We start from the raw sequence: 25,312 nt of genomic DNA, 5'->3' as shown, positions 1-25,312 counted from the left end.
AGCCACCGCTCCCTCCGAGCCGCCGGGGGGCGCTGTCAGCAGCTGCGCGGAGCCCGCCCCTTTCCCCTCCGCCCTCTCTGCGAGGCGGGGCGCTCGGACTCGCTCGCGCGCGCCTGCGTGCGTGCCGTGCGTTTGGCGCGCGCGGCGGCCCGTAGCCCGCGCGCGGTGGCGGAGCCGGGGGGGGTGGGGGGGGGGGAAACGGCGATGGCGGGAGCGGCGGCGGCGGGCGGCGGCGGAGGAGGCGGCGGTAGCGGCGGGGGTGGTAGTGGGCCGGGACCGGGGCCGGTGGCGCAGGGGCTGAAGGAAGCGCTGGTGGAGACGCTGACGGGGATCCTGTGCCCGGTGCAGGCGGTGCGCGCCGCCGCTGAGGAGCAGGTGAAGGTGCTGGAGGTGACGGAGGGTGAGTGAGGGCCGGGCCGCGCTGAGGGGACCGGGGCGGATTGGCGGTGTCCGGGTGGATAAAGGCCGCCGCCGCTCCTCCCCGAGCGTTTCCCGGTACCGGCGCCTCGTGGCCGCGTGTTGGCCTCGGCCAAAACTTCCAGCTTCAGCGCTCGGGCCGGCGGCGGCTTTCCTGCCGGCGGTAGGCGTGTGCCCGGTGTCTCTAGAGCAGCCCCTGCCCCGCCTTGGGAGTTCAGCTGCGGGCTCGCCGGTGGGACATCGCTAGGGCTGTCTCCGGCCTGCAGCGGAGGTCACCGGGCAAAGCCGCAGCAGGGTTCCTTCAAGGCGCCGCTCTGGTCGGTGGGACGAGAGGGAAATTGCCGTGGGGCAGTGTGGGGAACGGCCGTGGGACGGCGTGTTTTTGTGTGAGAACTGAACGACCGAGGAGCGCTCCGAGCTCGCTCCCGGTAGGATGTGGAGGGGGAGGTGGGGTGGCGAAGTGGCAGGCCTGTTGCTCTGGGCACCTCTTTCCACCGGAGCCAAGGTCTCCAGGGTTGCTCACACGATGGTCACAGAGAGCCTTCCCACTGCGCGTTTGTCCGCAGACCCTGCCCCTCTCCCACAGTGATTCTCTCCACCGCTGGACATCTGTGCCGTTGTGTGTGCCCTCGTCCTGCAGGTCATCATCTGTACCTGGCGTGGTTTAGGTTGACTGTGGTCAGGATGTAGCTGTACCCTCGCCTTGTGTGAAACCTCTATGCCAGGGCTCCATTGTCTGTTGCAGAGAACTAAGGACATGCAAGACACTGGAGCTGGGTGGCAACCAGCCTATGGCTTTGAAAAGACAGAGGTTAAAGGAGCAAGCACCCCATATTCAAGCAGTGTCTCTCATTATTCCATTAGTCATCCAGCCTTTTTATGGTGGCACTAAGCTAGTTCATGCACTTGCTGCTTTTTGTGGGTGGAAGCTACACTTAAAAACCTATTGATGGTAACGTTTTATTTCACTTCAGTTTACATTTTATGACCCATTCCAAAGAACTGGAATCTGTAGAAACCACTAGAAGATTGCAGGTAGTCTGCTATGATGGGAGCTGGGCCCTGGAGAATGCAGCACTGCAGCCCTTGGCCCTGAGTTGTACCTGTCGCCTGGCAGCTTGATGGGCTGGCTGTTCTTGGACCCTCCTGTGGAGATTTTACCTTACCTTCGTCTGATTGTGCCATTCTGAAAGTGTTTTGAGAAGTGTTTTAAAGTCTTTCTGCTCCTGAACTTTAGCTCAGAAATGTTATCAAAGGAGGTTTATGGTAAAGAGAAGGAAGGTGTAAGGGCATGACTGGGTCAAGAATAGTGTTGTGATTACATTACTCTGGGAATGAGACTGGGGCGATGAAAGGAAGGCAGATTGTTTTATAAAATGTTTCTTATTGTGCAGTCCCTTAACCTGTGCTTGTAACACTCTCAGGTTAAGTTGTCCTTGATGCATTACGGGGAAATCTGTGTGTTGTCACCGCAGCTGTTGGAGGTTTTAATGAGTGATTCAACAGCATTGCAGTAGTACGAGTCTGGAAGTGCTGTGAAGTTCATTGACCCATAGAGCCTTTGCCTTGCAAAGGTACTACAGTCAGCATGCTCTTCAGTGGCAACATTTTTTTCCTGAAACAGTCTGAATCTTACCACAAGAAATGAAATCAAGTTTGTGTAGTGGTTTGGGTAACAGATTTCCAGAAAAGAATATAGAGGGCTGTAGGTGATGGATGTCCCTAAGTCCCTTTCAGAGCCCAGGAATGCAACAGAATTACATCTGGTGGATAACGTTAAGGGCAAGAGGAATGGAGTCATCTATACTTCTATTTTTTCATTGTTTCACAATTATCCTAGTCACCCAATACTTTTCTGCGGTTGCAGTCCCAGAACTGCATAGGTCTATTGCAGGACCTGTACCCGTGACCTGGAGGAGGCTACAGAATTCCCTCTCATGCAGTTTGCAGGTGACACCAAACTGGAAGGGAGGCAGTTGATGTCCTTGAGGGCAGGGCTGCCATCGAGAGAGCCCTGCAGAAATGGACTGAAAGGAACCTCCTGAAATTCAGCAAGGACCAATACCAAGTTCTGCACCTGGGATAGGAGAACCCACCACAGGGATGCGGTGAGGCACTGGCTGGCTGGGGAGCAGCTTTGCAGCAAAGGGCCTGGAAATCCTGGTGGCTGGTGAGCTGGACAGGGCCCACAGTGTGGCCTGGAGGCCACCTGCATCCTGGGCTGTATGAACAGGATCAGAGGCAGCAATCAGCCCTTTCTAGTCAGCTCTTGTTAGACTGCATCTAGAATGCTTGTCCCGCTTTGCTCCCACCCCCCAGTGCAAGGAAAGACAGCAACAAATGGAAGTGAGTTCAGCAAAGGGCCATCAAGTTGGCTGGGGAACTGCAGCACTTGCCGCGTGAGGAGGCGCTGCGGGGAGAGGGATTTTCCAATATGGAGCCAGGAGGCTTTTGGGGGTGGAGCTGGCAGCAGCTTCTGGTAACTACGAGGAGGTTGTTGAGACACTGGGGTGTGGGAGAGGATGAAGGAAAACAGGCACAAACTGAAACAAGGTGTTCAGACTGGATATAAGGGGAATTTTTTTCACTGTGAGGAGAACCAAGCTTTGGAGCAGATTGTAGACACTGTGCCATTTCTGTCCTCAAGTATCTCTTAAGACCTGCCTAGAAAATGCTCTGAGCAACCTGACTTGATGCTGCTGATGCTGCTTTGATCACAGGGGTTGGACTGGAGACCTCCTGAGGTCTCTTTCAGCTCAATTGTTCTGTGCTTCTGCGATTCCTCCTCTCTTGTCCTAGTCAAGCAGCATAGGAGGAATAACCTATATTCTCCTTTTTGTGCTGTCTCTGGGATGGAGAAACTTGCAAAAACCAAGAGGAGCTAAAGGAACACAGCATTTGCCAACACCATATTGTTGAGGTAAAGAAATGTAGATCATGTGTGTCAGAAGTACTTTAAAGAAACAAAAAAAAGTAGTATCATTAAGCACCATGAAGAAGATGCTGTAAGTAAAAGTGAGGGCAGTAGAAAAGAGCACAAGTGTTGGCACTTTTAATGAACAATAAATGAAGGTAGGCCAAACAAAAATTGAGGAAGAACTTTTTGAAGAAGTAAAAAGTTGCGATGCTTTCAAATGTTGCAGAAGCCGAAAGCATTTCAGAGGTGTTCATAGCCACCAGGTGACTGAAGGGTGCAAGGTACATTCAAGGAGTATAGGGCTGCAGAAAAGCTGAATTATTTGTGCTGGTGTTGACTTAACTTGCCACATTGAAAGGGCCTCTACAGGAGACATGTTGGAGAATCAACATCAAGTTGAAGCATGAGTAGAAGCAGTTTCTCTTATCAATTTACAGCAAGTGCTACAGGATGGATCTCCAACAGTTTTAAAGGGACTCAAACATTAAATTACTATGCTACGAATTGTGCTGTAAAACTTGCCACTTAAGGCCACTTAGGGACCAGATAAATATAAGTTGATAAACACAGGACAGCTTTCAGTGAGGGCTCTAAGGTGAGGAACAGAGTGGTGAATGTTGGGGTTTTTACAGGTGAGTCAGTGTGGCTTTTGCACTGCCTGTAATAGTTAAAATTATGTCAAGGGTTGGAATGTGGAGAGCAGGACACATGAGATTGTTGTGGCAGTCAGTCTATGTTTAATAGAATAGCTGTTTCAAGGAGTCCTGGGACTGCCAAAAAGCTTTTAGAAAATTCCCTTACTGAAACTTTCTGAAGAAACTAAACTGCTGTGGACAGCTCTTGAATTAATAACCAATTAAAAGCTTGAAGACAAGAGGTAGAAGTGACTGGTCATGTTTCACGTGGCAGGGAGATAATCCCACATGAAGCTGGACTGCTCAGCACATCTGTAATTGATGTGGAAAGGAGTGAAGAGTGGTGTGGCAAAGTTGCTGATAGTGCTGCTCGGTCTGGCTAGAGTGAGAATTGGTGGCAAAAATTACAGAATGATTCCACAAGAGTGAGTTGAGTGTGCAAACTAGGTGTAGGTCAGTGTTGGTCAGCAAAGTAATGCTGGGGGAGGAGGAGACAGCCCAGATGATACCTTAAAAAGTAACGGCTGTCCTAACTGTTGGTACTGGGAGAAGAAATCCCATTGTCAGTGCGGAGAGTTTCCTGAAAATACCCATTCACTGCTCTGCCGTGCTCCGAAAGCCAAATGGACCGTTAAGGAGGGAACAGAGAACAAAGCGCGACATAAATTCCTCGTGCTTCTGCAGTCTGAGTGCCGCATGCATTACCGACTTGCCACTCTCAGGAGGGATAAAGCAGAGCTGTAAAAATGCAGCACAGAGACATTCACAGAGGTGTGGAAAAGCTTCTGTTCTCAGAAAGAGCGAATACATTGACTTTTCTGCCTGAGAAAGAGTTACCAGAGATGGAGGCTCTAAAATCATAAGTGACAGAGAAGGTGTGTGAGGAGTGATTATTTGTGATTTCTCGTAATGCTAAGATCAGATGAAAATGAATCTGAAGCAAGCAGAAGGAAGTAGGTTCCTTCCCCTGGTGTGCAAACATGGAACTCGTCGCTGTTGGATGTTAGAGGTAGAAATGGTTCAAAAACCGTTTGACATTCCTGGAGGAAAAAGCTCATCAAGAGCCATTAAACACAGTGGTTGGATACAACACCTCCTACAGGATATTCCTCACGCCAAGATTTCCGAGGGGGGGTGTTGGGGGAAGTGTTGCTCTGCCCTCACCTCTTTTCTTAAGCTGCTTGCAGGTTGGGTTGCGTAATACAGGTAAGCCAATGCAGCAGTTAGCTGTCCCTGTGTGTTGTGTGCTGCCCTGTGCTAGCACCCGCTCTCTTCCATGCGCGGTTTAGCCGGGTTGAGATGGTTCAGTTTTCTGTGAGGGTGCAGTCGAGCATCCTGAAGCAGGTTGATAGTGGATCTTGCCAGTGCTTGTATAAGGGGATGGGTAGAAATACATAGTTAGAGGTGAGCCTCTGGACCAGGCTAACTGTCCAAGAGGAGTCTCCTGTCTGACTTGATACAGCCATTCTGGAGGAATACGGGACATCAGCTCTGGTGTAAGGATATGGTGGCAGTTACTTCCTGCCATGTCACCCTTTAGCAACTTCCAAACATGGGCCCAGCGACTCAGTCTCTTCCCTGCTTCTGCATCTTCTGTCTGCTGAGAAAGTCTGGGAATAGGTACCACTAGACAGCTTGGGGAAGGGAGATGCATTATTGTTGGTCTCTGGAAAGATGAAAGTTCACCTGGTGACCTTTGTTGTCTCTAGATGTTAATGGAACATAAAAGCAATGCCTGACACTGTTCAGGGGGAAGGCAGGGGAAATGAGAGCTCCAGGTTGTGGAGCGATGCTGCTGTGCATCCATCTAACTTGGCTCAACTCCGCCACTGACTTTTCCCAGTGAACTAGGGATAACGTTTCTATTCCCCCTTTATCTGGTCTGTCCAGGTAACATCGTATACCACATCTGATGGTATATGTGTGTGCACTATGGCTGACATCATATGACTTGAGAATAATTCCGTAACTGTATTGGAGAACATGTATGGAGGCCAAGCCATCTCCAGGAATGTCAGAGCAGGGACAGTGTCACTCTGAAGGAGGTGCATGTCCACCAGGAGGGATTGTATCTTGATCCTGTGAAGAGGAGCAGTGTCTGTAACACATTCCTCTAAATCATGCTGATGAGGAGTTTTAATGCCAACTTCTTACTCAGTTGAAAAATACTGCTACCTGTTTGCCTGGTTAGATAATAAGTTTGATGTTTTATGATGCCGGTAGTAAGTCTCTGAGCTATCAGCTCTTGTGCTCTGGAAATGTGGTGGTGATAGATGAATGGCTCCAGGCTGGAGAATTGCCTTTCTTTTGCCTGTCTACATTATGTGTTTCTGTTTGTCCTTTTTGCAGGTAGACAAGGCATTTATAAGGCTGTCTTCAGCGTGGCTTATGTTGTGACATCTTGTGTATGAAAAGGTGTCTTCAGCTCAGTCCTTTGCAAAGGTCGTTTGTTGCCAGAAGCTGAGATATGCAGGTGGCTGTGAAGATGGTGCTGACCTTGGTAAATTGGCTCATGTGTCAGTCTGGGCACGCTGACCCTTTAAAGTTTCTTGTCCATCGTGTTTGAGACTAGTCCTGTGTAGGAGACAACCAATGCTTTGATTTGAACGTGATCTCAGATTTGAATACTGGCTTAGCGGGTCTTGTAAATGCTCTTTCAGTATCTTCTCTTCCAGAGTAGGTGGCTCAGCGCATTTAGTTTGATGCTTTAAAACTCCGTTGATTCTCAGATGATATTTGCGTGGTACAGTTTGCTGCCATTTGTATCAGGAGAACAGCTATAGGTACAATGGTAGCATGAAACTTGTAGCATCACTTGTGCTTCACGAGTTCAGCATGGTTTTGCTTATGGTTGACTCCTTCCCAACATAAATGTTTTAATGCATATGGCTTTGAGAATAATTTCTGTATTGCTTTGGGTGCCTCCTTGAATATGTGATTTCATGCCATAAAAAACAAGTATTGTGTGGAAGGAGAGTTTCTGGAGAATTTACAAACATGACCGCAATATGTGGTTGTATGGTGGTCTCTTGGCTGTAACTTGAATCATAGTAGAGTGGGTGATGGGCAGAAATAGGTGGAAATCCTGTGAATGGATAAATTGAGCTGAATTTTTAACAGGAGTTAACATTTTTACATTGAACTGAATTTTTAACAGGGAAATCAAAACAAGAAATGGCCACACTGAGACACATGAGATACCTGTCTTTCAGGAAGAAAGGTTATTCACAGCAGCAAATGCTGTTATTTGCACTGTGAAATGCTGCAGACGTGTTGAGTGTAGTGAGAAGTTGTGAAGAAGGGATTTAAAGTGAGATAACTATAGCCATCACAGATGCTGGAGAAGACTGACCTTAATGTTTCTGTCCTTTGCTGAGAAATGAGGAAAATACGGTTGTAGTTTTCAGAGGTGTGCTGAAAAAAAGAGTGCTTTTGGAGTAGTCGCTGAACATCATGATGGATGCTGAAGAAGTTCCTCAAAGCACATTTGTAGTGTGTAAAAACTATGCCTAAACATTAGGTACTTGCTTGGTATTTCTTCCTAGTCTGTCTGCAGATGCCCTCCATGCTCTGCACTGGTCTGACCTTGTGGCTGACCCTGCTTTGAGCAGGAGGTTGGACAGGATGACCTCCTGGGGTCCCTTTCAACCCAGATTACTTTATGATGATGTTATTGAAAACCAGTCCCGTGGAAAATGTTGTCTGCACCTGTGTAGCTGAAGACTGTGATGCACAAGGGGTGGGCAGATGTTGGGTAAAGGGAAGTCAATTTCTGATGCTGCTGTGGTTGTGAAATCTGGTCTCTGCAAACTGAATGTTGTTTTAATTTGGAGTGTTGGTGGCCATGGGGCAGTGGATTCACCCGGGTTGGCTGCAGCAGCTACCACGGCCTCTTCCTCCGCTGCTGCCTGTCTCCACCCCCAGCAGAGACAACTAAAAGGGACCTGTCGCAGCTCCTGAACCAGCTCTGTATGGATGTACTGAGCTGGACTCAGTCAGTACTGGCCCACTTCCACGAGGCAGGATGTGAAGTGCAGTGACTCAGTAGAAAGGCCTGCTCGTTTATTCTTCCCTGTTTAGTACTGTTTTTTTGGTTCGGTCCAGCTTAATTTCTCCAAGAAGCTGGGGGTGAAGAGGTTGCGTAAACTGGTTATGTGGTAGATGGAGCTTGGTTGTGAAGGAGGAGAGCTGGATTTCACTAATAGTGAGGTTAGTGGAGAGGAGAAGCAGAGCTGGGAGGAAAGGTGTTTGACAAGTGTTCCCTATGCCAGGCCTTTCATTAAAAGTTTCTAATCTTTTGGTTTTACAGACTTTATCTTGGGAAGAAGATTTGATGTTTCTGGTATCTCAAATCTAGAAAATATAAGTGGAGGAAGCACTTATCAAGAGATGCATTTGAACTGCGGTTACCCATGATAAAGATAGAAAGTTCCTAGTCAGCTGGGAAAAAACCAATAATAAACCAATTCATTGAGAAAAGAGGAGCCAGTGAGCTATACAATGATCAGTGTAATTTCCGTGCCTGGAAAGATTCTTGGACCAGCTCGTTAAACAGCTTGCCAGTGTCTATAACACAATAGGATAAATAGATGCTACAGAGCTAATACTGTTTTATATGATCTGTTCTCGATAAATCCATCTAATTCTTGTTTGATGGTAGAGCTGGCTTATTGCTTAAGCAAGCAAATACTGGGTATGAATGATCTGAGTTCAGTAGGACTCCTGATACGAATTTGCCACTATGGTCATTTATCAGTTAAGAAGATACAGTTTTGTAATATTTTTATGTTGCACAGTTGGCTGAAAACCTGTGCATAGAGTAGTTATCAGTGGCTTATTGTCAAACCCAATGGGCTTTTAAGACAGAGCTCTTGGTAGCTGCAGTAGTGAGTACACATCTGGTTTACCAATGATGACACTGCAGTTGGATTGGAGGGCAGAATTAGAAAGATGTTGGAAAATTGGAGAGATAACCTAAAATCATTGAAACAAAATATTGTAAATCAAGTGCAGAGTACTGTACGTAAAGGGAAAAAAATCAAATGCATATATGGAAACAGATTTAAAGATTGCAAAATAGCCATAGTAGTGACTTGCAACTATGTGAAGCTGTTACATTTATTCTGGCTTCTTAGTTCATTTATATCCTTTAAAAATGTGGCTGAAATGCAATGCTATACTCGAGTCTGGAATATTGCAGACAGCTAGAAGAATAATTACTGGTACAGTTAAGAGGAGTATTACGTTAAGTACATCTCGGAATGAGGCTCCCTGCTTTTGCAGCTAGGGCAAGCGTTTTTGGGGTTTTTTTTCCTTTTTTAAAATGCATGATCTCTGCAGAAGGGTTGAAGGAGCTAGGCATGTTCAATGTAAGCACGGGAAAGTGAGAGGCAATTGTCTCCCAACCCAGAAAAGCCTCTTACAAGTGAGATGGATATTGGGAGAAACTCACTCAGAGAACCGCATTTGTGAAGTGCTGAAATATGCTGCTAAGCAGAGTTGCAGAACTCTTTTTGAGAAGAATTTTCATTACATTTTTGTCAGGGATGCTGGTAGCATGTTTAACCTGTCCAGAGGAGTCAGGCTGTACTAGTGGGACCTCAGGACATACCTTCGGCTCCACGGTTTCTAGAACTAAAACCTCAGAAATGCATTTCTTAAGCAGACTTGCAAAATTAAATGAAGTATTTAATACAGTTATCAGCTACCTGGAAGTTAAAGTTGTAATTTGAAGCAAATTTATTGAGGCATATGGATTTACCATACCAGAAAAGCTGCTCTTCCTGCTTTTATTTTCTGTGCTCAGTTATGAACAGAATTGGTACAAGCATTTTAATTTTGCCTTTGTTACAGAGCTTGCTTGGCAACTAAAAGAAGCTCTTGCTTTTTCTGGTTAAATTTCTTGCTGAGAAGGTCCTGTGGCCCAAATGATTGTACAGGCAGTTCCTGATGTCAGTGTGCTTGGGTAGGGTTTGCTCAGGAAGGTGCTTGGTGTGTTCTGAGCTGTCTTATGGTGTGGTTTGGGACAGCTGAAGTGGTGGTTCCAAATCACCTCTGGATGAACGGTTGTCCGAAAATGGACTGCTGTCTGACAGTCTTCTGTCTTAATCCATCCCTCATGTCACAACTTGACTGATGATGTTACATTGTAGATAAGATTTCTTTTTTTTTAAAGTTGTAAATCATTTGCTTGGTATTAACCTGTGTCGCAAAATTTTTTGCTCGTGAGAGAAAGTAATAAGATGCTGAGAAAATAAATGAAGTTTGTGCAGAGAGCACAGGGGAGAATTAATGCTCATGATTCATTTGAGTAGCTATGTTTTGGAATTGTCTTCTCCTTCCCACATGTGAATCATTCAGTTGGTATGATGTCTTTCTCCAAAAATCTTGATAATTTTGCTGTGTGGGAATAAAAGTTATGATACCAACCTTTTTTTTTTTTTTTTTTTTTTTTTTCCTTGCAGAATTTGGTGTTCATTTAGCAGAACTGACTGTAGATCCCCAGGGAGCTCTGGCCATCCGTCAGGTGAGTTTACCTGGAACTGTAGAAAGAAGTCTGATGGTAGTTTCCTTGGTTTTTAAAATATTCTCTCATGTTTCCAGGTGAAAAATTGGAGGTAGCTTTCTATTACTGCTTCTCCAGTTTATTTTACATTTCTCTAGAGTCGTTACTTTCTCTTCCAACATTATTCAGGTGTTATACCCTTACCTTTTTTGAAAATAGTGCTTTTTGGAATTAATAAACCTGGTGCTGAGACAGTACTGTACTGGGAATGGGCACAACTTATGAGGCGGATGGTAGGCATCAGCAAGCAGAAGTGTGTGGCTTGTCTTTACAGCAGCTTTTTCTGTAGGTGTTTTCCTCCTTGAAAAGGAAGTTTAGGTTCTGTATTTCTTTAGTTTCCATGTGACCCATATCTTGTGCTTTTTTAGAGGTGAGGAAATAAAGCTACTGCCTTGTGTCAGTGCTGTACAGGCCATCATTGCTCAATGGATGGCCATCAGTTCATCTTTTTAATGCGGTAGCTTTTTTTTGTCCCTTTCACAAAGATTTTTTGCATTTTTGGCAAGCCCTGTTGCTCCTCTAAAAGCAGCATGGTGGGACAGGAGGCTGAGCAAATGGGTCAGGGGTGACGCTTGCCATGGTTGCAAGATTTGTTACTGATTCTTGACCTCTCTTCTAATACAGCTAGCATCTGTCATTTTGAAACAGTATGTGGAAACTCACTGGTGTTCTCAGTCAGAAAAGTTTAGACCTCCAGAGACCACAGAAAGGGTAAGATTTGGTTTCATGTTGTCTACTTTAAAACACTTTATCCATCAAGAATATTAATTTTGTAGGTGGTTTAAGAAGTGCCAGTGCCCTTGCATATTATGAGGATTAATGGCTTCAGTTAAGGTTTTCTGACGTTTTCTGCTTTGAAAAATCTGTTTTCAATTGCTTAAAACAACACTAGACTTCAGAAGCTTGGACTAATTTCTGTAGGAAAAGCTCAGCCATAAAGTTGCTGTTGCTCTAAGAGCAAGACTAGAAGAAAGCTGTTTTGTAAGTTTTACAAAAACTGATTCTGGCAGTCCTTTTTCAGAGAATTACTAAATCTTGTGTTTTTTAGCTTGGGTCTTAAAGGCTGTTTTCCCATGACAAATTTCAGTTTAAAGGTCTGCTAGGTTTCATTAAAAATCTGTTCAGTAGGAGTATCTAACAGCTAAAATGGCCAGACATTCTAGCCCTTTGCCACTTTGACTGTTGACTGGACCATCTTTCACATCTAGGGTATGATTCATCCCACCAGAGATAATTGCTTGAAATAAGTCTTTTGAATTAAGCCCCAGAAGTGCTGGCTTTTTTTTCGTGTCCCTTCAGGGTTGAGTGACTAGTTCTTGTTTACTAAAATCTTCCAAAGTAAGCAAACATAGTCCCTGACACCGGAGCTGGGATTTATCTCGGCTAACTCTGGATGTCTTCCCTGTAGATATCTACATCCTATCTAATTGCAGCTGTGAGCTTTTTACTGGACGCTTGGCCAAGTGCTCTGTGCAAAAAGAGTGCTATGTTAAAACACCATGCAGTTTTCCATAAAAAAATTACGGGGTGTAATGTGCAAGGTTTTTTTGTCTCACGAGTGTTCATTTTGTAAAACCAATATTGAATCAATATCAGGATACAGTCATAGGTATAAAAGCTTTTTCAATTAAATTGTTTTATGACTGGGGATCTGTTTTGCTAAATAGTGTTATTGTCTACAGGCAAAAGTTGCTATTAGGGAGCTCCTACCTAACGGGCTGAGAGAATCAATCAGCAAAGTGCGTTCGAGTGTTGCATATGCGGTTTCAGCGATAGCCCATTGGGACTGGCCTGAAGCCTGGCCCGAGCTTTTCAATCTCTTGATGGAGATGCTGGTTAGTGGAGATGTGAATGCAGTGCATGGAGCCATGAGAGTGCTTACAGGTATGTATATGCGAGAGCTTTGGCAATGCTGATGTAGGAGGTGGTTTAGGCTTTTCCTTACGCTAGTATTCTGTCACTTTTCACTCCAAATTGAAGAAACTGGAGTTTGCTTCTTCTCTTCTGGGCGTGATGCCTGTCGGTCACTGTTGAATTGCATGCTTAGTAGATGTCATGAAAGCTGAGGAAGAAGGTTCTGTGCTACAGGTTATAGCTCAGATGGAACTTTGATTGTAACACCCTGTTTTTCAGATATCCGCAATTTTTAGCATGATATTTTTCTGCTTCCCTTCAAGGATTGCCACAGGTAGGCCAGATGACACTGGTCTAGTCAAGTACGAATCAACGTGTTTCCAGTATGCTTACTGTTTCCCAAAGATTCTGTTATTGCTGTTGCCTACAAATTTGTTTTCTTATAAGAACTTACCTTCTTTTTCCATTTTCTAGAATTTACACGGGAAGTGACAGACACACAGATGCCACTTGTTGCTCCTGTTATTCTTCCAGAGATGTACAAAATTTTCACAATGGCAGAGGTACAATCTTCACTATTAAGTTGGTACTGAATAGCATTAGTGGGAATGTTTCTTGGAGCAGAGAAACTCCAGATTTAATGGTTAAGCTGTACTGTAGTATGAGTTAGACTTAAAGAATTTTCTTGATTATGTGATAGTTGATGGCAGCTTATGTTTCAACAGAGAAGCTGAAGCCAATGGTAAAATAAGAGAATCAAGTTAAAGCAAAAAATAAATACAATTAAAAGAAAATTAAAGGAAATAAAAGTATCCTGTGTTCCTGATCTATTATTTAAACTTTTTTCTAGGTGTATGGTATTCGCACAAGGTCGCGTGCAGTAGAGATATTTACCACATGTGCCCATATGATCTGTAACATGGAGGAATTGGAAAAGGCAAGAGTTTAACTTATGTACAACATACATTGAATTCAGACTGAGCGAGATTCTAAATAATTGTTACTATGAAAATGAAACATTGGAGAATTATGTACTCTGTCAGCTGTAATTCTGGGAAAGAGGGTGTAATTTAATACATGTAAAGTGGCTAACTCCCTCCTTTACATGCATGCCTTGATACTGTGACTCGGTTTCCATAATTAAGTTTAACTTGTGACATATCAAGAGACATGCTTGTAACAGCTCAGAGAAAGGGGAAATCAGCGTGGGGAGAAGATAGTGTATCATCCCTTTGTTTGGAAATCCCTGTCATAGCTTCCAGGCTCCAGGTGAACCATGTGTCCTGGTAAACTGCCAGGCCTTGGCCCTTTGCGTTATGATGGGCAGTTTTCTGGCCCTTGGGCGAGACATTGGTTGCAAGCTCCTGGAACTTCATCAGTTGCTTTAGCGTGCACTCCCCAGACCATAAATTGTTGTTTTTAACTTTTTGGGGGGTGAGGATAGGAAAGGGTGACTCTCAATCTAGTGGCTAGTTGTTGCTGAGTGGCTATTCAGTGCAGACTTTTGGGAAGTTCTGATAATTGCGCGGTATCTGTACTGCACTGGCAAGGTTACTTATGCAATACATCAGGCAGCTGGTTACCAGTATCCAAAAGACAGTAGTAGCTTCCCACTGTCTTATTCTGGAGGAGGGCCGAAAGTGTCCTTTACATTGTATACAAAACTTTTTCTATTGAAATTTGACTTAAAAAAAAGAAAAAGAGGCAATCTTTTTATAAATTGCTAAAGTGGTATTTCATAATTGATTTAAGCATACAACTTTTCTGTCTTAACTATGGAGTTATGAGGAATATTCTCGATAAAATTATTTTTGTCCAATATTACTTGCTCTGCCAAGCACTGCTTATGGAATGCTTTGACATCTGGAAAAATACTTGCTGCATTTTCCTAGGAAGAATCATCATGGTAATCTTCAGGCCAGCTGTTCATACTCAGCTCACAAAGAGCTTGTTTGGTTTGGGGGAGGGTGGCTCAGGAGGGAGATAAATGCTGTCCGCAGGGTTCAGTGTAATTGCTTGTATGTGATGTAGTCACCCCAGGTTTCTTTTATAGCCTGCAGGGGGTCCGGGCGTTAGGGTACAGGGGATGATTCATCTAGTCAAATGAAAGTGCCTCTTTAGGAGGATGTGCGCTACTCCTGAGACTCTCCGGACTGGATTGTCTGGATCTCTATTTGGAGTCTGAAGTGATTAGCTTAGATGTAGTGTGTGTTTTGTAGCAGTCTGAGCTGTGCGGTTTTGAAGGGTGGGATTCAGCTGAGCTTAGTTCCCAGCATGAGGAAAGAGCCAAAGTGATGTCTGAAACAAGTATTTCATGTGACTTTGCAATGTTCTGCAGTTGCCATGAGTCCCTCTTTGGTTTTGTAGCAGAAAAGTGCAATTTCTGTTGCTTCTAGTGCTTTACTTACCAGATACAGGTCTCCCAAGTCTGACATTCACCTGTGCTTGCATTGATCATAACCAGGGTGCGGCCAAAGTCCTGATTTTTCCTGTGGTGCAGCAGTTCACAGAGGCCTTTGTTCAGGCCCTGCAAATGCCTGACGGACCTACGTCAGACAGCGGGTTTAAGATGGAAGTCTTAAAGGTAAGTTACTTAAGACTGATTAAATAAAGAAAGAATTGAATACCAATACACTGTCAGATGTGCTGGAAAACAGAGAAACTTGAGTGCATGTCACCTCTCCTAGTATTGCTCATGTAATGAATAGTGAAGTTTTTTGGCTTCCAGTGCCGTACAACATTGAAATAAATTGTTCTGCCTGTACTGAAGATAACCTGTGATGAGATCCATAGGGATCTGTCCCTAAAATGATCCCTAGGGACCAATCCATAGGATGATCTGTCCTTGTCATTTGCTGATCTAAGACATCTTGGAAGCATCTTGTTTGGACACCATACTCAGTAGTTAAATACCTGTCTTTTCTAAAGATGCTGCAGAATTCTGCTGCAATAAAGTTTTAAAAGCTTATTATGTGCAGGTGCTTTTCTAGAACTTGCCTGCTCTTTAATGCTAAATTATCTCTGCAAAAGAGAGATGGAAAATCTTTGTATTCTTGCGGTTTCCTGGAGAAGGAAGATTGGATTGCAGAGCTCTATGTGCATGTAGCTCAGTGAATGGGGGCAAGAGTGCCAGTGTAGGTATGGAGATCTCTTCAACAGCTGGGAAAGCACTGGAGTTCTAGATGCGCTGCCTGCAACATGGGAGAGAAGAAAAGAGCTCAAAACCTAAGTTGCAGAATCAAATCCAGATCTTTCATTTACTTGTATGTGTGCTGGGGTAAGCAAGACTTGGGTCACAGTGTACAGGTTTCTGAAGTTGAACGGCTGAGGCCCATTCAGCCACATTCCCTGAAGAGAACAGGAAGAGTTATTGAAGACAAGCATCAAAAGTTTTTCATAATGACCAGCTTTGCGCTGGAGCCATGAAAATAAATGCTGGGAGGTGCAGGAGGATGCTATTGTATTATACAGACTAGCAACTACTAAGTTCTGTGTTGTGGAACTTGTTTTCTTAGTCCTCTTAAAGGCAGCAGTACCCTGGTTGTGGCAACCTGTCACTTTTCAGTAAGGGGTTGCGGGTATCATATGCTGGAAACAACGGGAGCTTGTTTCTTACTGTGCGGCACCAAATGGAAGGGAGTTTGCAGTAGGATGTTGGCAAGTTTTGTCAAGAGAGTGTCTCTTGTGTTTTTTTTCCTTTTCCATTGGCTGTGTGCTAGGATTCCTGGGGCAGTAATACATAGGAACGCTAACATGAAGGGGATACTGTGGGATACTCTGCAGGGTGTAATCTCAGTTTGAACAGGCTGCAGCTCAAGAGTGTCTCAGTCTGATTCCAGATACATATATTCAGATGTTTAATGAGCAGAAGTAGTTTTCAGCCTACACAAAAGCAGTTGTAATTGATAGTTTTACTCTAACCATAGACCAGTTCTTCTGTTCTTGTTACATTCATACATTCTGCAGCCTTTTTTTTTATTTACATAACAGTGCTTACCGGAATTGGAGCTATTTGTACTTGTATGTCTGCACTGATATGCAGCAGTAGTCTCTTGAAAGATGTGACAGTCTGGGAAAGTGTTTGATGTAATGTCATCATGTTCTTAACTCTGTTCCTTAATTGTGTTTGGGCATCTGCTTTTGGCCACTGCTAGGTAGGTGCAAAACAAGAGAGGATTTTGGTCTGAATACACTATTGTATGTTGGGTGGCATTGATGGCAACAGAAAATCAGTATGGATTTAAACAGTAAATTCAGGAGATCTGCTGCTGACAAGTGGTTTGTAGGAGGCTTTTTGTGAAGAGATGAGTATTCTGGCTGTTGACTCAGGGCAATTCATGATTTTGTCACTTAGGGTTTCTAAGCTGATGATACCAATTTTCTAAGGGAAAAGGGATTGAGGTGAAAGACCCATAAATTGCCTTCCTTTCCAGAAAAGTGGATTTTGTAGTCATTGTAATGCAGAAGTAAGAGACCTCAAGGGATTAGTTAAGCCAGCTCTACAGATGAGATCATTACAGGAACCCCTTGAAATGCTGGCGCAATGGAGGAGGGAATTGAGACTTTTTTATAGTACATTTTCAACCAGATGCGAACTCAATCCTATCTTTTTTTCCTTAATGAAGTGCTATGCAGCAAATGACAGAGAAAGATTTTTTTTTTTTTTTTTTTTTTTCTTTTTCTTCCCTGTCTCTTGAGAGCTTTGTACTCCAATGTTCATGGAGTTCTTGGTGGAAATCAGAGGCAGCCCTGACCTAAAATGTCTTGCTTTCCATATAAGAACGTTATGCAGGACAGTGTCGAAAGCTTTAATGAATAATACTGAAGTGTACACATCTGCCTGATCCACTTGGACAGTTATCCTATTTAAGAAAGTAAGTAGGTTGGATCACATCATGGCAAACCACTGATTGTTAATTTGTCCCCAATCTTTCCAAGTGTGGTTACAAGTTCAGAAGCAGTAATCAGCAGGAGTGTCAGTGCCTTTAACCCTTGAAGGAGGTGGAAGGTTTGGCCACAACAAAAATATTTTCAACCATGAGGACTAGAACGAAGTACCAGTGGTGTAATTTATTGTTTTGTTGTTTGATAGTTTAGCATGAATTAAATTGATATCTCTGAGGATGAATGAGCTGCAACTAAATGATGATTGAATCCCAATTCCAATGTTGTTGAATATGCCACTATTGATTGTTTTGAGAGAAACAGAGTGATTAAACGTGACAGGTAACAGTTAAGGCAAATTTCATAGCAAGGGAATACAAATATTATGTACTTAGTATGCAGTAATTATATAAAGGGCACCAATTAACCAACAATCTAGTATCTTACAACCTTGCTGTAGTGCTTCTTCGCTTGTGCTTAAAATCTGTTCTTTCAACACCTGTATGTTAGGTAGGTCAGAGAAGTTATGCTTATTTTTTTCCTGCTGCTGGAACAAATAATTAGTTACAAAAATAATTAATCATACCCTCTTTGTTCTTGGATGGAAGACAGGGTGGCAGCCATGTCTTGGGGGCAAATTTCCTAAGCTTATGAGCAAAGTACATAACCTGCACCTGCTGCGCTCTTACTGAATGTTTAGCTTTAGCGTGCTCTCCTGCTGCTGGCTAGTGTGTATTTTAAGCTTTTTATCCGCAAATCTGGGGATTCCTTCTCTGTCTAAAGACACAAGTAGGAGATGAAGCAAGAAAAGGCTTTAATACAGAGTGACTTTAAGGAGATGCCGAGCAATTCATGGAGATGTGGTTGGATATTTGCTTGCAGAATAGCTGGAAGGGGTTCGGGAGCTGTTGTGTTGCTCCCCGGTGGTGGTTTTGGTGTGTCCGTGTGGTGACTCAGGCTACAGGTGTGGATGCAGTCAGTTATTGTCTGGTTTGGCTATTAAATGTCCTGCTTGGGGAGCAGCTTGACTTTGCTATGAAGAGAGATGGATAAGGATTTTCTTGGAGGATTTAATAGGTGATGGAGCAGTACATGGGGATTGGCAGAGGAGGAGAGGAGGAGGAGGAGGAGATCTGTGAAGCAGTTATTTTAGCTCAAACAAGCAGTGGGAATTGGCAGGATGAGAGGCCAGGGGTTGAAATATAACATTTGACAGGAGAGAGTGCTCTTTTTTTAATGACTTGTGCTGCGTGAGATTGGTGAACTTGCAAATGCAGCCTTCTATTGTTAGAACTGCAGAGCTATTGAATTGAAGAACTCTTACCTCTCCAGCAATGCTTCCTGCAAGATTGTCTTGGCATATAGCTTAGAAAAACTTGCATAGGGTTCGTAAGTAGTGGTATATGGAACAAGTCTCTTTAGATGCTACTGTGGCCATAGTCAGTGTTGAGTTTGCAGCAGTCCTCCAGATCAGGTTCAGGCCCTCTGCCAGCACCTGCATAAACTTAATTTTTTTTTCAACAGGTCTTTTCTGTAATGCTTCTAGCACCTACCAGACTCATTCTCAAACTTAACATATCTAGGTTATCTCTGGCTGCCTGCTCATCGCTAATACCAATATTAGAATGCTGGGATTTTTTCTGGAAGGTGAATTATTATTTTTTTATTTCTATTAGTATACCCAATGCTACAAACAAACGAACTGGACAAAGTGTTTCATGTTGGGTAAGCAGAAACAAACTAATACCCATATGTCTTGTAGCAGCCATCACTCAGGCAGTCCGTGAGGGGCTCTTCTGTAACCAATACAAAATAACTGTAGCTGTGCCCCTGTGGGAGGAAGCGGTGTCTGTTAGGTGGAGTGAGAGTTCTCTGACTCCTGGAGGATCCCAAAAGCTATTTGGCAAGCATCAGTGAAAGGGCTCCCCTAAATCAGGGTGATCAGCTTCATGAAACCCCAGGCACAATCTCCTGTAGAGCTGCTGAGCTGCTCCCAAAACAGCCCCTGTGTTGGGCTGGCGCAGCTGCCTCTGCAGCTGATGGGTGAGAGAATTGATCTGGGTGGGTGTTTTCTTCCGCAGCTATTCTCTGGATGTGCAAACGGATGTATTGCTTGCTATGGGTAGAAGTGTGGGAAATAGCCTGTGGTCTGGTTTTATGTGATTTAGAGTTCATTTTCTGGGATAAGATAGCTTCCAGGTGGTAATCGTATCCAGACAGTGCTGTGCACTTACGTACTTCTGATTGGAGTCTATACCTTACCACCAAATTACTGCACTGTCTTCACTTCCAGAGTTGTACATCTTGTGTTATCCCTTTGCTCCCCTGCAAAAGAGCAAACGTGAAGAGGGGTGTGTTTGTCAGAGTTTGTACAAGTGAGAGGACTGCCTGGTCAGGAGTGAGAGGAGGAGACCTTGGTGGCAGGAAGATGTTGGATTATCTCAATTATTAATGAAACAACAGCCTGTGATTTGAGTGTTTGTTGATGGTTTTCCCCAGTTTCACTTCTGACTGATATTATTTTTTGTTCCAGGCTGTGACAGCACTTGTGAAAAACTATCCAAAGCACATGGTTTCGTCAATGCAGCAGATCCTGCCCATTGTCTGGAATACCCTTACAGAAAGTGCCGCCTTATATCCTTTGTAGTGAATGGTTTTAACTAGAATAGAACAAGACAAACTCTGTCTCATACACAGTAACAACCTGAACACAGCTGAAGAGCATGGTACATGGAGGAGTCTGCTGTGACAGAATATAGGCATTTATAGTGTAAATGTACTGGATATTTCTGTTACTTCAGTAGGCTCCATTAAGTTTCTTTTAGCTTAAAAGTCATATATGATGAATGATGCGAGTGCCTGTGTTATACTGGCTGCAGAATTGCAGCTGATCTCTGCATTGTTTCTGGTACTCTTCAGTGAAAACTGTCTTCTTAAAAAGATGTCTTGTCACAATGTAAAGACTTCAGGTAAAAGAGAATCTACAATACCCCTTGCTACAGCAGTATTAATTGCTGGTTACACTTTCTGCTGAAGTTGAAGTTGATTTGCCTTTTGAATTTTATAACTTAGTCATTACTTCACTGCCCAATTGGGCCATGTTAGAGGTATTCGGCTGGTAGTTTTCCCAGTACTTGCAAACTGACAAGTCAATTCTTTCCATATCATTAATCTGAAAGTTGCTTTTTTAGCAGTTTATAATGAGACATAAATTGTAGAATACTGAGCCTTCTTGTAGGTTTTTCAGATTTTTTTGATATAAACACCAGAACTGGACACTGCATTGTGTTAACAGCATAAGGGTTGACTGAGCATTTCTTCTGTAATTTAATAAGAATGACTGTTCTCCTACAGATCGTAGATCTAGACCTTTTTATATCAAAACTGCCAACATAGTCTTGTGTTTCAGAATTCTGCTGCATGTTGGGTGATAGGCTCTTGTAGAGTAAAAATGGTCAGGGAGACCATAAAAGTAGCCTTAGTTCTGGAGCAAGTAGAGGCTGTCTGGTTTCAAGGTCAGCTGGTTTTTTGGGTGTGTTTTGGGTTTGGGGTTTTGTTTTTTGGTTTTTTTAACACCTTTTAAAATACAAGGACCTGTTTGTTAATTTTTTGATGGTGTATTTCTCCCTCTCCTGTCCTGACTCCCACTGCAGTCCAGCAGGCAGCTGAGCTGACAAAATAGTTTTTTGTTTGCAAAAGGGGAGAGTCTTGTCCTTCCTTCCCTTGTGTTTGCTCTGGCATTTGTTGGACCTTCAATTCACCATCCTCCTTCCTCTCCACCCCCAGGTTAATTTTCTGCTACTTCTCAGGGTTGGAGGCTCATGGAGAGGCCTGACAGGGAGCAGAGCCAACACAAGGTAGCACATGGCAGCATGGGGTTGGCTCCTCACCCTTCAGCAGCAGTGAAGTGTTGAATTGATTCGCTGTCCCCTGGAGTGAGTCTGGGTGGTTCCGTTCTTGCAAAGTTTTAACATGAATGAAGTTTTGGGTTACCTTGGGGAATTCGGTTTAAGTTAACCAGATGATCTAAAGGATGTACTGAAGTGATGTGGAAGTGGTCTTTGAAGTTGGGCAATGTACAAAGCCAGGAGCTCCTGGGGCTTGTCTTTTCTCTGAAACACAGGACTGTGCATAAAGTCAAAGATTTTTTTAAGAAAGAAAACTTCCCTAGTTATTAGGAATTGTAAGATAGGAACAGATTAATTCCTAAATAGATGCAGTTCTTTAGAAACATGTATATTTACTTAACTCTGTCCACTTATGTGAGAACAGAAGTAAATTACACAGAAGAGGTGGAGGACCCTGTGGATTCTGACGGTAAGAACTTGTTAAACTGCACTTCTGCCTCCTCTTTTGAAGAGGAGTGGACTTACCTAAGATTATTGTTGTCAGAACAGTGACTGAAACACTCTAGGAGATTGTGCTTAAAGGTACATTTATGGTGTTAGAACAGTGTCCATCACTTCATTGCAAGTTACATGTGATTGTGATCAGTGAAGCTGCGTAATTTAAGTTTTCTAATGACTCAAGGAGTGAGTTCTGCAACAATTTTGAGGCATAAGTAATGGGACAAAAGAAAACCAAACAAGTTTTAGGTTGAGCTGGATCAGTTTTAATGAGGAGTGTGCGGTGAGGTGGGACAAGAGCAGAAAGTGATGAGGTCAGACATCCTCCAGGGGCTGCTGCTGCCCTTGCTATTCCAGGAATAAGAATAGACTGCCTTGTCAGGCAAGCTAACAGCTTGTAATTATATTTGACACCCATTTATACCTTTCTATATGTTAGCATATTCAGTCATGATTTTTGTTTTCCCTTCTGCCTTTCTGTATGTTGGCATATTCAGTCGTGTTCTTTTTTTTTTTTCCACTTCTTTGTTCAGGTGAAGTATTGGGCTTTGAAAATCTAGTGTTCAGCATATTTGAATTTGTTCATGCCTTGTTGGAAAACAACAAATTTAAGAGCACAGTGAAGAAGGCTTTGCCAGAGCTGATCTATTACATCCTCCTTTACATGCAGATCACAGAGGAGCAGGTGAGCATGTTTGTCTTAATGTAGGAAGCAAATGAAATGAGGGATTTAAAACAGCTAATGTGCTAGGAAGAATTTCAGTGTGTGGAAGCTGCTGTAATCTAATAGGCTGTTCTGTCACTTTGCTATGCCAGGAGTTAGGGCAATAGCATCCAAATGTTACTAAATGGTGTAACGTGGACAGCAAATCACAGAGTCACAGAATGGTTTGGGTTGGAAGGGACCTTCAAAGATCAGCTAGTCCAGCCCCACTGCCATGGGCAGGGGCATCTTTCACTAGATTAGCTTGCTCAAAGCCCCATCCAACCTGACCTTGAACACTTTCAGCGATGGGGCATTTATAACTTCTCTGGGCAGCGTATTCCAGTGTCTCAGCACCATCATAGTAAAGAATTTCTTCGATATATCTAATCTAAATCTTCTCTCTTTCAGTTTAAAACCATTGCCCCTTGTCCTGTCATGACAGGCCCTGGTAAAGAGTCTCCATCTTTCTTACAAGCCCCCTTTCTATATTGAAAGGCTGCAATAAGGTCTCTCCAGAGCCTTCTCTTCTCCAGGCTGAACAACCCCAACTCTCTCAAGCTTTCTTCTTTCATTCCTTCATGAAATAGTATTATGCTGTGAAAATGAGGATTGTCGTGCTGAAAGGGATAGCCAGGTTTCTGTGACAGTGAAAAGATTGTGCTAGTAGCGTGGAATAATTTGTACTGTAATTTTACATGGCTCCTGGACTCCCAAGCCTGACAGCCATCGTCTTTTTGTTTAGGTAGGCATGCATAAAAACAGGCACTCTGTTAAAGATTCATCTGTTTCTCCCATTCCTCATCTATAAGTAAAACTGTGTAGCATCGATTCCAGGTCAGTCATTAGTTTTGTCAAACTCTAATCTGAAATGAAGAGCAGAAGAGCAAGATGAGCGCAGAACAGAGCGGGTCTCTTCTTTTCAAAGGTTTCTCCAATAGAATATGAGAAAAATCAGTTGAAGATGATGACTTCTTATGGCAGAGAAAAAAATCTTCAAAACAGATTGCTGGGAACAGAAAAGCTCCCTTTTACCCTTGGTGTTCTGAATTAGTCAACCACCCTATCCTTCTTGTCTCCTTTCTGTTTTAGATAAAAGTTTGGACCGCAAATCCACAGCAGTTCGTGGAGGATGAAGATGATGATACTTTTTCCTATACAGTGAGGATTGCTGCACAGGATCTGTTGCTGGTATGAAATGTGCTCCACATTTAGATGCAACCAAAATAATAATAATAATAATAATAATAAATAATAGATGTAGCATCTTGAAGGGCGTTTGGAGAAAAGGACAACTTTTAAAAGTCGATACAAATAAGTGTTATCATTTCCTTCTGTGCAGGCTGTGGCTGCTGATTTCCAGAATGAGAGTGCAACTGCTTTGGCTGCAGCAGCTACAAGACACTTACAAGAAGCTGAGCAGGCTAAAAACAACGGTGCTGAGCACTGGTAAGGAGATGTGGCAGCAGGGAACAACACTGCTCCTAATATCAAGCTCTTTTGCAGCATTGGGTGCAGCACAATTTAATCACATTTTTTCATGACATTGCTACTGATGGACAAGGATGAAATTTGAGAACTCCGATTAGAAGAAGAAGGAAGTATAACTATTCTTTAGCCAGATGATAACATCTTCATGTGGAATACTTTCAGCAATTGCTAGCACAAGCTAGATGTCCCCAGGCTCCGTCCCTCCAGACCCTGACTATTCCTTAAAACGTATAATTAGAAACGACAATTAGTTGTGCGCAATCTGAAGAGAAATTGGCAATACTTTCACTTTGTGTTCAGTTAACTGAGCTCGACATTTCAGGCTTTTTTTTTTTTTTGCTTGATCTAAAGGAAAGATATAGGTGCTGTATGCAGATGTATGTGTTCGATTTTAGAATTCCAGTGTTGCAATTTTTAATGTTACTTGGGGATAGAAGGAGACACCTCAACTGTAAGAGTGCCTGGTTGCTGTTTCATAACTACTCTCTCTTGGTTTTACAGTGCATTAGTTCATTGTTTGTGTTTATTTTGAATATTAGTGTCAGAGTAGCCACTCTGTATAGTGAACAGCAACTGAAGGTTAGAGAAATCAAACATTGAGTCCCTGTATGCCTTAATTGTGATAAGTTCTAAAGTAGGTTATTTGCTTCACAGATAAAAGCAAGGAGAAGTCGTATTTGCCCATAACCCTATTTCATCATAATTAACAAAACGTAATGCAAAAATAGACATTTTAAAACATTTAATGTACTGGGTATCACAGTGCTTCTGCACATAGAATAATCAAGCAAGGCACAGCTGGAGATGTAAGCCTTCATAGAAAAACCTCATTTCTTTTTTATTATGGGAAGAAAACTGGTACAAGAAGTAACAATTATTCAACTGATACTTTAGAAAGTGATTGAGAATGCTGCCTATCCTGGGTGAGCTTCCAAGCCCCCAGCTTGCAGAGCTTTGCAAATGTTTGTTTCTTTCAGGGCCTTTTCAAATTCTCTGCTTTGGTATCAAGAAAATAGTTATGGTATCTTAGACCAAAAAATTGTAATGGTTTCACTTCAGAATTTTATTTATTTATTGAGTTGATGGTGGTGGAAAAACCTAAAGGCATCTAAATTCTTTTGCAGGTGGAAAATACATGAAGCTTGTATGCTGGCCCTGGGCTCTGTGAAGTCTATTATTACAGACAGTGTGAAGAATGGTAGAATACATTTTGATATGCACGGCTTCCTGACAAACGTTGTTCTTGCAGACCTCAACCTTTCAGGTATACTGGACCTTGCCATTACTCAGAGTAACTGCTGAGTGTCAGACCTTGGAAATCTCTTACAAACAAAAGTGTCTGATGAATCAGGTTGCTGTATGCATGTGGTGTTGTGAAATGCAGTTGTGCACATTGTACATGTCAAAGGGCATAAATCTTATCTTGTGAGTTCACACATGCTACCATGTCTAATATAAGCCCTTTAAATGTGGGGCACTATGCTTTCATTTGAAACTCAC

General features: G+C 43.2%; 1 protein-coding gene across 1 annotated transcript in view; it reads left to right on the top strand.

The window, feature by feature from the left end:
- Nucleotides 1-204: 204 nt before the first annotated feature.
- The window catches only part of IPO9 (importin 9), a 39,843-nt gene continuing 14,735 nt past the window's right edge, over nt 205-25,312 (top strand). Inside the window, exons 1-13 of the mRNA XM_069771493.1 lie at nt 205-400; nt 10,434-10,495; nt 11,159-11,245; nt 12,217-12,418; nt 12,863-12,951; nt 13,239-13,325; nt 14,853-14,972; nt 19,806-19,906; nt 21,531-21,589; nt 22,152-22,303; nt 23,414-23,512; nt 23,664-23,770; nt 24,937-25,076. Coding sequence (XP_069627594.1) covers nt 205-400; nt 10,434-10,495; nt 11,159-11,245; nt 12,217-12,418; nt 12,863-12,951; nt 13,239-13,325; nt 14,853-14,972; nt 19,806-19,906; nt 21,531-21,589; nt 22,152-22,303; nt 23,414-23,512; nt 23,664-23,770; nt 24,937-25,076 — 1,501 coding nt within the window. The remainder of the gene's footprint in view (nt 401-10,433; nt 10,496-11,158; nt 11,246-12,216; nt 12,419-12,862; nt 12,952-13,238; nt 13,326-14,852; nt 14,973-19,805; nt 19,907-21,530; nt 21,590-22,151; nt 22,304-23,413; nt 23,513-23,663; nt 23,771-24,936; nt 25,077-25,312) is intronic.

This window comes from Haliaeetus albicilla, chromosome 26 (assembly GCF_947461875.1).
Source record: "Haliaeetus albicilla chromosome 26, bHalAlb1.1, whole genome shotgun sequence".
Lineage (NCBI taxonomy): Eukaryota > Metazoa > Chordata > Aves > Accipitriformes > Accipitridae > Haliaeetus > Haliaeetus albicilla.
Note: the sequence above shows the minus strand (reverse complement) of the source record. Positions and strands in the feature narration are given on the sequence as shown.